Source organism: Somniosus microcephalus, chromosome 1, assembly GCF_052327205.1.
Source record: "Somniosus microcephalus isolate GS21.2 chromosome 1, FLI_Smic_1.0, whole genome shotgun sequence".
In the NCBI taxonomy this organism is placed as follows: Eukaryota; Metazoa; Chordata; class Chondrichthyes; order Squaliformes; family Somniosidae; genus Somniosus; species Somniosus microcephalus.
The window spans coordinates 170,307,390-170,324,445 of NC_140987.1; the positions used below are offsets into that span (position 1 = coordinate 170,307,390).

Below are 17,056 nucleotides of genomic sequence, written 5' to 3' on the forward strand. Positions count from 1 at the left end.
TTGTTCCAAACACATGACTGCACAGAGACAGAGGGCTGCACCCAGGTTCACCGATGACTCCCTCCATATCCTTGGGGAGGGAGAGCGAGCAGGCAGGGAGGTCCTCTTCCCTTCCGATGGGTGGAAGAGACCGCCCCAATTGCAGAGGAGGTCACCAGCAGGGATGTGGTCAGGAGGACCTGGGTGCAGTGCCGCAAACGTTTCATTGATCTCATTAGATCAGGAAAGGGGAGTACAAAGCCAGACTCAAATTCATCCTGCTGTGCCTCTCATGACATCTCCATCACTCTGCCTTCCCTACCCTACTCCTGCACATCATTACTCTCACCAACATACCTTGCACGTCCACCCATCCCTCGCTATCTACATTATCACATCCCCATCTTACTAGCCATCCCTCACACTCATCCTAATGCAATCATCTCAACTAACAACACGCAAGGAGGCCACATGGCATTGGCACCCCAATCCATCATAGTCTCCCTCTAAAGATGTAACCCATCCATTGCTTGCACTCATTCCATCAGTCTCATACAACCTTCTCTTCTTTCCCTCCTTGCAGGAAGAGAGAGCCCATAAAGAGGGAGAAAAGTGGAGAATGAATGCCATCATTTGCCACCCTCACACCAGCAGAGGAGGCTGCGTTAGAAGTATCGCGATTCGCAGAGCAGCTCGAGGTGGGAGACCGGGCCGGGGGGGGGGGGGGATCTCAGCAACCTGGTGACAGAATTACATATCAAACAGCTACATGGCACAAATCAGTCACTCAAATGGGGACTGATGTCATCAGCCACTGAATGGTCATCATGTGCATAATGGTATCTGTACCCATTATTCATATGACATATCTAACTCATTTCTACTCTCCCACAAGTCCATCAAGAGTCGCCCCTCCATTGCACGAGAGGAAGAGGACAATGACTCCTCAGAGGAGCCTCCAGCCTCTGAGGGCACACCCAGTACCAGCGCAGATACGCACACCTTGGTGAGTCCCACGCGAGATAGAGTAGTGTTGTCTCCTGGTGTCTCACAACTCAGCAAGAGCAGATTGTGGAGACAGAGACAACAGCCGAGACTTCTCACCGGAGGACGCAGGACGCTCCCAGCTCTGCTCAGCTGCATACGATCCTGGAGGTGCAGGAAGAAGTGCAGGAGGCTGTGACAGGTTTTGTGACCGCGATGTCAGCAAATGTTCAGAGAATGGAGGAGTCCATCTCCAACATGAGCACCACCATGTTACAAGCGATGGCGACTGTAGGCTCTTCCATGGAAAGGATGGCCACCTGCATGGCACATCAGCTGCTCCACTCACATGAACACATGCTACTTATGGAGAATAGGTGGCAGAGGCCCATAGACCTCCTCTCTAGGAGGGAGGTCAGCAGAGACGTAGGTCCTCCTGGCCCCACTGATGTGCAGCAAAGTGCTCTCCAGCTCCTTACTTGCAGGGAAGTGCGGGTGGCCCATGACAGGGATGATGGTGAGGGGACTTGGAAGTGTGGGCACCTCTTAAAGCACGTACACTTCTCCCCTGTTGCCACACCCTCAGTCAGAGTCCCAGATGTCTCCTGATGGCCAAGTCTGCCCCAGCACAGTCGGAGCAGACTTTGGCGGGGCATCAGAGGCTCCAAAACCCAGAGGACATCCGCCTATAGTGTCTAAGCAGTCGCAGCAGGGAAGTAAGCAGGCTGCCTCTACCTCTGCTGAAGCTACAGGGGTAGCAGCTTGTAGAAGCAAAAGCACGCGTGAGAGGAAGATGACAAAGTAGATTCACAAGGGTACCACTTGGGTGTTTTATTCAATGTTAATGTCAAGTTTCTGTTAATGTGATCTCAATCATAAAATTTTTTATTTTCACCACTTTCCAATCTTGGAGAAATTTGCATGCACCTTTGGAAGTGGCTTAGTGAGTTGCAGTGAATGGTGAGACATAATGGTACCTCCACCAATGGTGAATGACTTGGTCACTGTGGGGATGGTTTATGGTGTTGCTGTGGGGTGGTGCCAACCTGGCACAGCATGTGGCAGCCATGTAGGTGTACAGCATAGTTAAGTAAATCTGGCCACGATGAGGCCATCCCTGGCCTCCCAGGCAGCAATGTGCTCAGGTGCTGATGCGCTCTGTCCGTGCAGCATCAGGTGGTTGCGGAGATGGTGGTGTTGTTGGTGCTGCTGGTGTTGGGGCTCATTGTGGTCAGATTCTGAGCACCAAGGTGAGGCAGTATAAACTGCACCCATGCTGATGGAATAGATGGCAGGTCAAGTAGAGTTGACAGAGGCAATCTGTCAATGGTGACAGAGGTTCTTCCAATAAGGGGACACTGGATGAAGACTTTGAGTCATAGAGTCATAGAGTTTTACAGCACAGAAAGAGGCCCTTCGGCCCATCGTGTCCGCGCCGCCCATCCATCCCTGTCCTGTCTAATCCCATTTTCCAGCATTTGGTCCATAGCCTTGTATGCAATGGCATTTCAAGTGCTCATCCAAATGCTTCTTGAATGTTGTGAGGGTTCCTGCCTCTACCACCCTTTCAGGCAGTGAGTTCCAGATTCCAACCACCCTCTGGGTGAAAAAGTTCCTCCTCAAATCCCCTCTAAATCTCCTGCCCCTTACCCTGAATCTATGCCCCCTTGTTATTGACCCCCCTACTAAGGGGAAAAGTTCCTCTTTATCTACCCTATCTATGCCCCTCATCATTTTGTACACCTCAACCAGGTCCCCCCTCAGCCTTCTTTGCTCCAAGGAAAACAACCCCAGCCTGTTTAGTCTTTCTTCATAGCTGAGGCGCTCCATCCCAGGTAACATCCTGGTGAATCTTCTCTGCACCCTCTCCAAAGCAATCACATCCTTCCTATAGTGAGGCGACCAGAACTGCACACAGTACTCCAGCTGTGGCCTCACCAGCGTTTTGTACAGCTCCATCATAACCTCCCTGCTCTTATATTCTATGCCTCGGCTAATGAAGGCAAGTATCCCATATGCCCTTTTAACCACCTTATCTACCTGTTCCGCTGCCTTCAGAGATCTATGTACATGTACACCAAGGTCCCTCTGACCCTCTGTACTTCCTAGGGTCCTACCACTCATTGTGTATTCCCTTGCCTTATTTGTCCATCCAAAATGCATCATCTCGCACTTTTCAGGGTTAAATTCCATTTGCCACTTTTCCGCCCATCTGACCAACCCGTTTATATCGTCCTGTAGCCTGAGGCTTTCCTCCTCGCAATTTACCACCCCACCAATTTTCGTGTCATCTGCGAACTTACTGATCATACCTTTTACATTCTCATCCAAATCATTTATGTAGATCACAAACAACAAGGGACCCAGCACCGATCCTTGAGGTACCCCACTGGACACAGGCTTCCAGTCACAAAAGCATCCCTCGACCATCACCCTCTGCCTCCTGCCACTCAGCCAGTTTAGGATCCAACGCGCCAAGGCACCCTGGATCCCATGGGCTCTTACCTTCTTGACCAGTCTCCTATGTGGGACTTTGTCAAAAGCTTTACTGAAGTCCATGTAAACCACATCCACAGCATTTCCCTCATCCACCCCACTAGTCACCCCCTCGAAAAATTCAATCAGATTTGTCAGACATGATTTACCCTTGACAAAGCCATGCTGACTATCCCCGATTAATCCTTGCCTCTCCAAGTGGAGACTAATTTTGTCCCTCAGAATTTTTTCCAATAATTTCCCTACCACAGATGTTAGGCTCACTGGCCTGTAATTCCCTGGTTTATCCCTGCTACCCTTCTTGTATAATGGTACTACATTAGCTGTTCTCCAGTCCTCTGGTACATCCCCTGTGGCCAGAGAGGTTCTGAAAATTTGTGTCAGAGCCCCTGCAATCTCCTCCTTTGCCTCCCACAGCAGCCTGGGATACATCTCGTCCGGGCCTGGGGATTTATCCACTTTTTGGCCTGCTTCAACCGCTAGCACCTCCTCCCTCTCGATGCTAATATGTTCAAGTATGTCACAGTCCCCTTGCCCGATTTCTATGTCTGCATCGTCTTTCTCCATAGTGAACACAGATGCAAAAAATTCATTTAAAACCCCGCCTACTTCCTCTGGCTCTACACACAGATTGCCACTTTGGTCCCTAATGGGCCCTACCCTTTCCTTGGTTATCCTCTTGCCCTTAATATACTTATAAAACATCTTAGGATTTTCCTTTATTTTGCTCGCCAGTGTTATTTCATGGCCCCTCCTAATTTCTTTTTTAAGTATGCCCCTGCACTTTTTATACTCCTCTAGGGCTTCTTCCGTCTTCAGTAACTGCCAAAAGCCCCCATTTTATTTCTAATGCATTTTTGTATATCTCTTGTCATCCAAGGTTCCCTTTGCTTGTTGGTCCCACCCTTGACCTTTACAGGAACATGTTGGCGTTGTACTCTCTCTATTTCCCTTCTGAAAGTCTCCCACTGTCTTGATGTGGATTTTCCTATAAGTAGCTGCTCCCAGTCCACTTTGGCCAGATCCTGTCTTATCATATTAAAATCGGCCTTCCCCCAATTTAGAACCCTTATTTCCGGGCCGTCTTTGTCTTTTTCCATGACCACCTTAAATCTCACCGAATTATGGTCACTATCGCCAAAATGCTCTCCTACTGACACTTCCACCACTTGCCCGGCTACATTCCCCAGAATTAGGTCCAGTATCGCCCCCTCTCTTGTAGAACTTTCTACATGTTGGCTCAAAAAAGCTCTCCTGGATGCACTTTAAGAATTCTGCACCCTCTAAGCCTTTCACACTCTGACTATCCCAATTTATATTGGGGAAGTTGAAATCCCCCACTATTATTACCCTATTATTTTCGCACTTCTGAGATTTGCCTACATATCTGTTCCTCTATCTCCCCCTGACTGTTTGGGGGCCTATAGTACACTCCCAGCAAAGTGCTTGCCCCCTTTTTGTTTTTAAGTTCTACCCATATGGCCTCATTAGAGGAACCCGCTAATATATCATCCCTCCTTACAGCAGTAATTGACTCCTTAATTAATATTGCAACACCCCCTCCCCTTTTACACCCCCCTCTGTCTCGCCTGAAGATTCTATACCCCGGAATATTGAGCTGCCAGTCCTGACCCTCCCTCAACCATGTCTCCGTGATAGCAACAATATCGTACTCCCATGTGTTCAACAACAACTTCAGTTCGTCCACCTTATTTGCAAGACTCCTTGCATTAAAATAAATGCCTTCCAGCCCTGCCATATTCCCTTTTGCCTTCGCATATTTGCTCTGCCTTGTTTTTTTCTCTGTATTTGGCTGTAAATCACCCCCTGCTATAGCTCCACTCTGTACCCCATCCCCCTGCCAAGTTAGTTTAAACCCCCCCCAGCAGTGCTAGCAAACCTCCCCGCAAGGATATTGGTTCCCCTCTGGTTCAGGTGTAAACCGTCCGACTTGTACAAGTCCCACCTTTCCCAGAAGCAGACCCAGTGATCCAGGAAACTAAAGCCCTCCCTCCTGCACCATCCCTTTAGCCACGCATTCATCTGTTCTATCTTCCCATTCCTATACTCACTAGCACGTGGCACCGGGAGTAATCCAGAGATTACAACCTTTGAGGTCCTGCTCTTTAATCCTTCACCTAGCTCCCTAAATTCTTGCTGCAGGACCTCATCCCTCTTTTTACCTATGTCGTTGGTACCAATGTGGACCACGACCTCTGGCTGTTCACCCTCCCCCTCCAGAATGCCCTGCAGCCGCTCAGTGATATCCTTGACCCTGGCACCAGGGAGGCAACAAACCATCCTGGATTCACGTCTATGGCCACAGAAACGCCTATCTGTTCCCCTTACTATAGAATCCCCTACCACTATTGCTCTCCCACTCTTTTTCCCCCCTTCCTGGGCAGCAGGAGCACCCCCAGTGCCAGGAAGTTGGCTGCTGCTGCCTTCCCCTGGTGAGTCATCCCCCTCAACAGTATCCAAAGCGGCATACCTGTTTGAGAGGGGAATGGTCACAGGGGTCTCCTGCACTACCTGCCTGCTTCTATTGCTCCTCCTGGTGGTCACCCATTTCCTATCTTCCTGTGCAGCCCTTCCCTGCGGTGTGACCAACTCACTAAACGTGTTATCCACGAACCTCTCAGCATCGTGAATGCTCAACAACCCATCCACCCTCAGCTCCAGCGCCTCAATGCGGTTTGCTAGTAGCTGCAGATGGATGCATCTCTGGCACACGTGGTCACTTTGCTGGAAACACTTGCAGCCTGCAGAAAGTTAAATCTGTGCTGGGAATGTAGTCAGCAATAGCTTCTGCCTGAGGAAAGTGATCAGCTGCGAGCTGTACATTTGAAGCTGCCAAGTAATCAGCTGGAGCAATGGCCACTCAACTCCCACCTCAGTTTAACAGACATGGTTCCCAAGCTGCACGAATCCAGTGGCCATGCAGGGAAATTTGAAAGGTAGGGGGGAGAAAGACTCTTCAGTGTCTGACGAGCTTATAATGATTTCAATTTGGTCGCCCACCTCTGCCGCTGCCGGACCCGCTTTGACTTTTTTCAAATTTCCCACCCAATCCACCCCAGAAAATTCCGCCATTTGTGTTTAAACTCTAAAATGTCCCAACATGAAGGCTATTCAGCCCATCCTAAACTAGAAAAACAGAATTTGTGTAGATATACCATTACCTGAAGCAAATGCAGTAATAGGAGGTAGTTTCATTGTGTCATACTTCAACCCTTTCTTTTTGGATTTCTTTTTGTTAATGGAACCTTAAAACAGAAAAAAACATACTCACTGCATTACAAAAGCAACTCTTCCGGACACATTTCTAAAGAGAAGGAAGAATGCAAGCGAGTACAGATCATGTGTTAATTTAGTAGATTATAAATAGGCATGTGTATTTGTTCAGCTGCTATTAGAAGTCATTCTTCCTTGCTTTCATCAACTGTTTGGGGGGTCTCTACCATTCCTTGGCTAAGAGGGCAAGTAGTTGATCTGCTTCAAGGTCTTTGCCAATATTCACAAGAGATATGGATGAGGAAAGCCATTCAGCCCATCCAGAATGATCCATCAGTAACTCATCTAGCGGTTTAAATATTTCTAGCGTTTTTGCCTCCTCTACCTAGTTGAAGGTCCATTCCATGTGCTGATCATTCTATGTGAGGAACATTTCCAAGATCAGTCCTAAATTTGCCTTTTGCTAGGTTAAACTTCTGCAACCTTGTCCTAGTCATGGTTTAATTTGAAGTAGTACTTTTGGATTCAACATTTCTATATTGGTTTATTATTGTGTATACCTGTATAAAATCAGTGTTCAGTAGCCTACTTTCAAGGCTGTAACGACAAGTTGCTCCAGCCTTCCACACAATTTGGGTCTACTGATACCAGGGATCTATTTTGCAGCTCTTTACCTCCGAGGCTCGAATGATTGCTGTATCTCAGTTACCAGAACTGACAGTATTCAAGATGTGGTCTGACTAGAGCGCAATACAATTTAAACACAACTTCCTCCAACTTCTATTCTAATGTTTTGGCTGTATAATTAAGCATCATATTTACTTGGCCGATTGCAACTCCCCAATGATTGGACACCTTGAACGCAGTCTGTTAAAGCCCTAAACCTCTTTGTTCGAGATTATGTATGCAAGTATAGGTAGTGGATGCACTGTCATCTTACAAGTGAAATGTACTACATATTTTCATTAGGCACCACTGTGATTTACAGTCAGCTTTTAGGCCTGCAATTCTTGATCTCTGCTGCCATTTCAACAGCTTTCATAGAGTACTTATGCAGCCTGTTCCAATTGTGTAGTACTTTACATTTCATCCATCATTGAATTTAATAACATTAAATTTCATCCATCGCTGTTCTGCTCAATTACATATTTCAAGAGTAGATATGTTGTCACAAATTTGTATTTTTTGGAGTGCTCAATATTCAGAAAATTTCAGAGAGATATCTATTAGGATGTTCTTCATACAAAAAATTAATATGGAATGGAGATCCAGAATAGTGGAAGGCAAAAATCTGGGATGAATTTAAGAAACAACTGGGTTCTGCAACAAGGGATTTTCTGGATGGATGTATTAAGATGGATGGATTGAATGGCTTTCTTCATCTGTAATTATTTTGATAACTTAGAGCAAAATCGTAGCGCCCTGGAACAAAATTATTTTATTGTAAGCTAGTTAGGTGCTTTCCTCCCTTATTATAGGTCCTTGGCTACCTTCTCAGATTCATCTGCCTGCCCCCACTCCCGATTTTTCTTTGATTACGCTCCTGTGAAGTGCTTTGGGATGGTTTACTACATTAAAGGCACTATATAAATGCAAGTTGCTGTTGTAGTCATTTACAAACAGTTTCTGTCGCAGCACTGTTCCTTGGGCATTCCACTCAATTTCCTCCCTCACCGTGGCATCATTCAAATAACAAGTACCCACTACTTTGCACCATTGCCAACTTTTATTCATTTGCAAGTTTTATATTATAGGGGTGTGTACCTATATCACTGAGCAAAATTATTTTATTTAAGTGTAATATCTTTTATGCAGAACTTTGTCAAAGGAACAACAATTTGCATTTACATAGCGTCTTTAAATTAGCAAAATGTCCCAAGGTGCTTCACAGGAGCATTATCAAACAAAATTTGACACCAAGGCACATAAGGAGATATTAGGACAGGTAAGCAGTAGGATTTAAGACATGTCATCAAAGGAGGAGAGAGCTGGAGAGGTTTAGGAAGGGAATTCCAGCATTTAGGGCCTAGACAGCTGAAGGCACGACCGCCAATGGTGGGGCAAAGAAATTCAGGGATGCACAAGAGGCCAGAATTGAAGGAATGCAGAGGGCTCTCGGAGGGTTCAAGTACAATAAGTTTGTACAAGTCCACTTGGGATGTCACTTACTGAAGAAGTCAAGGAGGTTGACTAGGCAGAAATAGTCTCTTCTGAATTCACGTTGGCTACTATATATGTCTTTATATAAGCAATCCTCAAGTTTACTCCTGATAGTTGATTTTATTCTTTTACTCTGCACTGATGGATGCTTAGTTGCTCAACTGTGTTATGTCGTTCTAATCGAGACTTCCTAACGGCACTTCACAAAGCCTATCCCATGTCTTTCTCAATAACATTGAATAAATACCATCCATCCCTGAGGATTTGCTTGTTTAAGTCCCTTTTAGCCTTTCTATGATCTCCATCTCATTTTGTATTCCGTTTGAGCTAGATGATAGGACGTTTGCGAGCATGGACAGCAAATGTTTTTCCCCCCCATTCTTCTCTGTTGTCGAAGCCTCCATGTGATGCCTTCTCACCCTTCCAGAGGGCCCAGCTAAGAAAACTAGTCAAGCATGGGTTGGGGAAGGAAGGAGGGAGAAACTTATTGTGGCTCTTCACGGTCATTATTCTCAAAAGAAAATTAAACAAATGTCAAAAATAATTTCAGAAAAATGCTGCCAGTTAGTCATAAAAAATACAGTGAAATACTTTTGTTGCTATTTATTGAATAGATTCCACATTTTAAAAAAAGGTAGTACAGTACATTTTAATTACACTGAAAAAAAGATAACTAATATAGCCATATTTTTCAACTCAACTTACCCTGTCCCAAACTCTTATTAAAACGTTCATGAATAGTGGAAAATGACTGCAAAGTTCCATCCCGTCCTAGATTAATAAAAATAAATATTAATGAGTGAAGTTTTAAAAATAAAACTCAATTTAAAAGTGAAGGAAGAGCAAAATGTGGATATGCAGCTGTACTTTAATCAAATTGGTTTACAAAAATAGCCATATTACTCCTGCAGACCACTACACAGCAGAACAGTTAGACCCCTTTTATAGTACTGAGTCACTGCCATTGGAAGATTAGTAATATGCATTGGTTACTGTGGAGCTTAACCTGCCCCAATCTCAATGTATAATGTGATGTGGATTTAGTAATAATGCGGAACAGTTCGTTCATGCACAGCTTCTCCTAGTCATAAACTTAACTTCAACATGCTTTTGTGATTTAGCCAGTCTATTCGGGAAAGGTCCAGATAAGCTTAAAAAAAAGCCCTCTACTGATCTACATGGCAGATCAGTCTGTAGCTAGGCCTCAAAATGGTAGACCCAACCTACTTCACAAAACATTTACAGACGAGGGACACACTTTGTCCTTTCTTCGTTTATCCTTTCCGAAATACCCCATAAAAGGTTCTTCTGCAGCATCCAATTGTTTCTTAAATGTTTCCTTCATTTTTGCCTTCACTACTCTAACTGGAAGTCCATTCCTTGTATGGATGGCTGTATGGTTTCAATTGGTTAGTAGAACTAAAAGTACTGAGAATCTGCAATGCGTACCAGATTTCAGAAGAGCAAACTTACCAAAATGACAGATGATTTGACAGATGATTTGAAACGGGTAAATTGGCCAACTCTACTGGGGGTGGTGATGAGACCGATGTAGAATTTTTAAGATGATAAAAAATGTGGAAAACAAATATGCACCCAGTCAAAAGAAGGAAGTGTGGTAAGAAAATGCCATGGTGGCTGACTGGTTATGTACAAAGACAAATAAGATGGAAACAGAAATGTTTCTCTAAATGAAAGACATTTAGCACTCAACTAAACAGAGTTGAGTACAAGGAACAACTAAAGAAAACAAAGGCTGCTGTTAGATCAGCTAAAAGGCTAATGGAAAAAAAGCATCTTAGACAACTCTGGAAGTAATGGGGAAAGCTTTTTCAGTTATGTGAAGAGTCAGAGAACTGTGTACTGGGCCTTTGAAGAATGTTCAAAGACAGGTTATAAAGGACTCACTGGGTATGGTGGAAATATTAAATGAGACTTTGCATCGGTCTTCACCCTTGATGATGCTCAACTATTAGAATTTAATAATGTTACTAACAAAACTAGCAATATTAACATAGATGAACATATTGTTTTAGAAAGAATTAAGAACTTGAAAATAAATAAGAGCAGCTGGGCCAGATGATATCCACCTGAGGGTCCTTAGGGAGATGGGGGTATGTGCTGTGCAAGCCCCTGGTCTGTATTTTTAATAGCTCACTGCACTCTGGAATGGTTCCTATAGACTGGAAGGAGGCTAATGTAGTCCCCACCTTAAAAAAAAAGTGACAAGACCCAGGTAACTATAGGCCCATTGGTTTAACATCAGTAATAGGCAAGATGCCTATTGTTGCATGCCCTCTCAGGCAAGTATATCCTTCCTTAGGTAAGGAGGCTGAAACTGTACCTAGTACTTTAGGTGTGATCTCACCAAAACCCTATATAATTGCAGCAAGACTTCCTTACCCTTACCCTATCTAACAGAAGGCAGAGAGTTGGGATAAATGGTTCATTCTCAGACTGGCAATCAGTAACTAGTGGTGTTCTGCAGGGGTCAGTGCTGGGTCCCCAACTCTTTACAATCTATATTAACTATTTGGAGGAGGGGACCGAGTGTAACATATCAAAGTTTGCAGATGATACTAAGATGGGAGGGAAAGTAGTGAGTGAGGAGGACATAAAAAACCTGCAAGGGGACATCGACAGGCTAAGTAAGTGGGCAGAGATTTGGCAGATGGAATACAATACTGGAAAGTGTGAGGTTATGCACTTTGGCAGGAAAAATCATAGAGCAAGTTATTATCTTAATGGCAAGAAACTGGAAAGTACTGAAGTACAAAGGGATCTGGGGTCCTGGTGCACGAAACTCAAAAGGTTAGTATGCAAGTGCAGCAAGTGATTAAGAAGGCCAATGGAATGTTGGCTTTCATTGCTAGGGGGATAGAATATAAAAATAGGGAGGTATTGCTTCAGTTGTACAAGGTATTGGTGAGACCGCACCTGGAATACTGCGTACAGTTTTGGTGTCTACTTAAGAAAGGACATACTTGCTCTCGAGTCAGTACAAAGAAGGTTCACTCGCTTAATCCCGGGGATGAGGGGATGGACATATGAGGAGAGGTTGAGTAGATTGGGACTCTACTCATTGGAGTTCAGAAGAATGAGAGGCGATCTTATTGAAACATATAAGATTGTGAAGGGGTTGGATCGGGTGGATGCAGGGAGGATGTTCCCGATGGTGGGTGAAACTAGAACTAGGGGGCATAGTCTTAGAATAAGGGGCTGCTCTTTCAAAACTGAGATGAGGAGGAACTACTTCACTCAGAGGGTGGTAGGTCCATGGAATATGCTGCCCCAAAAAGCTGTAGAAGCTACATCATTACATAAATTTAAAACAGAAATAGACAGTTTCCTAGAAGTAAAGGGAATTAAGGGTTACGGGGAGCGGGCAGGAATTTGGACATGAGTCTAGGTTCGGATCGGTCATGGCCCTGTGGGTAGCGGAGCGGGCCCAGGGGCCATGTAGCCTGATCCTGCTCCTATTTTGTGTGTCTAATTCTGTTAGATTCAGGAGATGGTTCTGTGATACTGGATTGGCGGTTAGGATCAGATCAGCCATGATCTTATTGAATGGCGGAGCAGGCTCGAGGGGCCGATTGGCCTACTCCTGCTCCTATTTCTTATGTTCTTATGTACTCCAACCCTCTTGCAATAAAGGCCAACATACAATTTGCCTTCCTAATTGCTTGCTGTACCTGCATGTTAACTTTGTGTTTCGTGTACAAGGACACACCCAAGTCCCTCTGAATCCCAACATTCATTAGTCTCTCACCTTTTAAAAAATATTCTGCTTTTCCATTCTTCCTACCAAAGTGGATAATTTCACACTTCCCCACATTATACTCCTTCTCCCACCTTCTTGCCCAATCACTTAACTGATCTTTATCCCTTTGCAGCCTCTCCAAGTCTTCCTCACAACATACTTTCCCACCTAGCTTTGTATCATCAGCAAACTTCGATATATTACATTAAGTCCCCACATTTAAGTCATTGATATAGTTTGTAAACAGCTGAGGCCCAAGCACTGATCCTTGCAGTACCCCACTAGTTACTGCCTGCCATCCTAAAAATGACCAGTTTAATGCTACTCTGTTTGCTGTCCATTAACCAATCCTCAATCCATGCTAATATATTACCCCCAATCCCATGAGCCCTAACCTTGTGCAACAACCTATTGTGTGGCACCTTATCGAATGCCTTCTGAAAATCCAAATATACTACACCCACTGGTCCCCCCCTTATCTACCCTGCTAATTACGCCCTCAAAAAACAGATTTGTCAAACATGATTTCCCTTTCAGAAACCAGTGTTGATGCTACCTAATCATAGTGATTTTCCAAGTGCCATGTTGCCACATCCTTAATAATAGATTAAGATGCTGGTAATGATTCTGCTGTTCATTAAATCACTCCTACCTGCCACCCCATCACAGACCTTCCCTTTTGTCTGGAGCCGAGGGTCAGTCTCAGAATAGGGGGTCGGCCATTTAGGACTGAGATGAGGAGCAATTTCTTCACTCAGAGGGTGGTGAATCTTTGGAATTCTCTACCCCAGAGGGCTGTGGAAGCTCGGTCGTTGAGTATATTTAAGACAGAGATCAATAGATTTTTGAATATTAAGGGAATCAAGGGATATGAGGACAGTGCAGGAAAGTGGAGTTGAGGCCGAAGATCAGCCATGATCTTATTGAATGGCAGAGCAGCTCGAAGGGCCAAATGTCCTACTCCTGCTCCTATTTCTTATGTCCTTAAAACCTACCTCTTTGACCAAGCTTCTGGTCACCTGGCCTAATTTCTGCTTATGTGGCTCGGTGTCAAATTAATTTTTTGTCTTATAATACTCCTGTGCAGTGCCTTGAGTAGTTTTACTACGTTAAAGGTGCTATATAAATACAAGTTGTTGTTCTTTCCCCTCCCCACCCGCAACCCCCCCCCCCCCCCGGCCTTTCTCCACACCTGTACTTGCTTAAAACCTATTACATCTAACGGTTTACAGTTCTGACAAAAGGTCACAGACCTGAAACTTTTAATTCCATTTCTCTCTCTCCACAGATGCTGCCTGGCATGCCGAGTATGTCCAGCAGTTTCTGTTTATATTTCAGATTTCCAGCATCCACAGCATTTTGCTTATTCTATTTGCTTTGATTGCTGCTCTGCATTGGTTGGAAATATCTACCAAGACTCCAGAGTGTCTTTCACCATCATGCTTAGATGTTGCAACACTATTCATGGCGTACATGTTGCCAATTTTTCCTCATGTGCAATATCTTACACTTTTCCATATTAAATTTCATCTGCCAGTTTCTGGCCATTTGTTTGTTTAACTCATTTTGTATTTTTTGTGCTGTCTCCAATGCCCCTCCTGATTTGGCATCATCTGTAAATTTGATACATTTTCATTGAGTTTCTGAATGCAAGTCATTCATATAAATTAGAAATGATAAACCGCTCCCCCCCCACCACAAGTCTAACAAGTAACCATTATTTTCTACCCATGAGCAATTTCTTATCCATTCCCAAGACTTTAGCTGAATCCCCACAACTTTAAATTTAATTAATAGCTTTCATGTAGAACTTTCTCAAATGATTTTTGGAAGTCCATGTCCAAAAAGTCAAAAGGTTTTCTGCAGACTACTTGGGACGTCACTTCCTCAAAAGAAGTTAAGTAATTTGGTCAAGCAGGATCCTTCCCTTCTGAACCCATGTTGTCTGCTTATTAGATTGTTGTGCAAATGATTCTCAAATTTATTCTTAATAATCTATCCCATTATTTTGCATCAGATTGAAGCTAGACTAATGGGTTTGTAGTTGCTTGTGCCCGTTTTGTTCTTTTTGAACATTGGCACCACAATGGGCTGTTTCTAATTTACTGTACCTCTCAGATTCCAATATACATGAAAAACTCTTGCCATTGGAAGTGATCCTGTAGTATAAGCTAGTAATCTTTTTTAAATGGTTCATGTATCTAAGGTACCAATGCATGGGGCCATGGAATGATCAATGCAAGTTCAGTTTTTTACCAAATTCACCAAGTTCCCTTCTCAGCTAAGCCCCCGCAAAAGGATACCAAGCAGAAGCCTAGCTCTTCTACATAGGAGAGGAGAGCAAATCACTCGACTCTAGTTACTTTCAAGTACTTCCTTCTAAATGATATGATTCTAAAATTGCCATCTGAGATCAGAGATTACTCTTAAAATATAAAAAAAATAGTGGACACGAAAGGCAGGTTAGTGATGTAAACCAATAATCTGATATGTTCTTGTCCATGAGAAAGATTGCTTTATGATTATGCTTCACAAGTGATTGTGAGTGGGTTTCATTTGGCTTTTCTTATATTTTTACTTTGATTAACTTTTTTGCAACAATCTCCAAGTTCATGAAATACAGTTGGGACAATCCAGAGAGGATGAAATATGTAAATAAATTAGCAAAAAAAGCATGAAGAATAAGTTTTGCAAAAAAAAGTATGGTAGTAGAAATGAAATGGAAGAGGAAGAGATAAATAATTTAGACAGGATAACTATAAACATACAAGTAGTACTGAAGAGGTTGGTGGCACCCAAAAGTGGAAACTCCATCTGATCCTGATAACATCCTTGAATATAAAAGCTGTGCCAGATGACTGGAGGTTTGCCAATGTCACGTCTGTGTTCAAGATGGGGGACAGGAATAAACTGGGGAACTATAGACCAACCAGCTTAACAGTGGAAGAGGGCAAGCTTGTAGAGATCATAATACAGTATAAAATGAATACTCGCTTAGAAAAACATGGGTTAATCAAGGATAGCCAGTACAGCTTCGTAAAAGGTGAGCAGATTTTCAAAAAGCATTCGATAAAAATCCCAAAATGTGACAGGCACTTTATAATGTTTTCTTCATGGAAGGGTTTTGGGATTGAGTTACATTTAAGTGTTGTGTTTTAAAATAGTGAATTGACACAGGTATATATATTTTTTTTTAAAGGCGGAAGTTGCAGGCATCTAAGATTTGTTTTACAATCAGATGGGCCAATGTGTGGAACGTCACAACTGTCTTGTTCCATTAGCTAGAATGTACTCCATTTATTTTGAGAACAGCAGGAGATGTTCTCTTTAAACCTGCCAACTCAAGTGAGAAGTAGCCAGTTTTATTGATAGGTCTACTGGCAAATTCCTGATATAAATCGTTAAGCTGTTTTATTGCACAGACAGCAAGTGAACATACAGAGTAACAGTCAAAGCAAATTCCACTTTCTTAACTCAATCTCGCTTCTCTCCTAGAATAAATAATTATCCATCCTCTCTCTTTTGTGGACCGACTTGCTTGTTTTTGGCATTACCTTTCTTTCAGACTACTTCTAACTGCAAACCTGTATTTTTAGCTTCCACCTCCTGACCTTGGGTCAACACTAAAGAAAATCCTATTTAAACTCTGTTTGCCACATGTCACCTTAGTTTCTCTATGCCCACAGCCAGGTGGAGGACTGTGCCACCGACTTCCTCCCTGGTCAACGATGCACCTGTGGGACTGGCTATAAAACCACAAGAAAAAAGAAGGCCGAGGGGTGACCTAATAGAAGTCTTTAAAATTATGAAAGGTTTTGATAGAGTGGATACAGACAGAATGTTTCCACTTGTGGGGATGAGCATAACTAGAGGCCATTAATACAAGATAGTCACCAAGAAATCCAATAGGGAATTCAGAAGAAACTTCTTTACCCAAAGAGTGGTGAGAATGTGGAACTCGCTACCACAGGGAGTGGTTGAAGCGAAAAGTATAGATGCATTGCATATGAGGGAGAAGGGAATAGAGGGTTATGCTGATATTTAGATGAGGAAAGACAGGAGGAGGCTCGAGTGGAGCATAAAAGTGCAGCACAGCCTGTTTCTGTGCCGTATATCCTATGTATGCAATCCTATGTAGGATATAGACAGGTTAATAGTTTGGCCAGATAAATGTCAGATGAAATTTAATGCGGAGAAATGTGAGATAATCCATTTTCAGAGGAGGAACATACACTAAATGATAAAACGTTAAAAGTAGAAGTGCAGAGAGACTTAGCAGTTCAGATACATTAATCTTTAAAAATGAGTGGGCAAGTTGATAAAGCTATAACCAAAAAAGACTAGACAAACTGCACCTCTTTTCACTAAGATTAATAGGAGATCTGATAATGGCATTCAAAATTGAGAGCTTTTAGTAACAAATATGGACAAACTATTATCACG

The 17,056-nt window shown here is 43.4% G+C and overlaps 1 protein-coding gene across 2 annotated transcripts in view; it reads right to left on the reverse strand.

The window, feature by feature from the left end:
• Window positions 1-17,056, reverse strand: part of wdr36 (WD repeat domain 36) — a 163,939-nt gene that overhangs the window by 85,189 nt on the left and 61,694 nt on the right. For both annotated transcript variants that reach the window (XM_085987389.1, XM_085987381.1), the window contains exons 10-11: window positions 9,559-9,624; window positions 6,642-6,725 (exon numbers count right to left, since the gene is read on the reverse strand). In XM_085987389.1, the coding sequence (XP_085843515.1) occupies window positions 6,642-6,725; window positions 9,559-9,624 (150 nt within the window). The remainder of the gene's footprint in view (window positions 1-6,641; window positions 6,726-9,558; window positions 9,625-17,056) is intronic.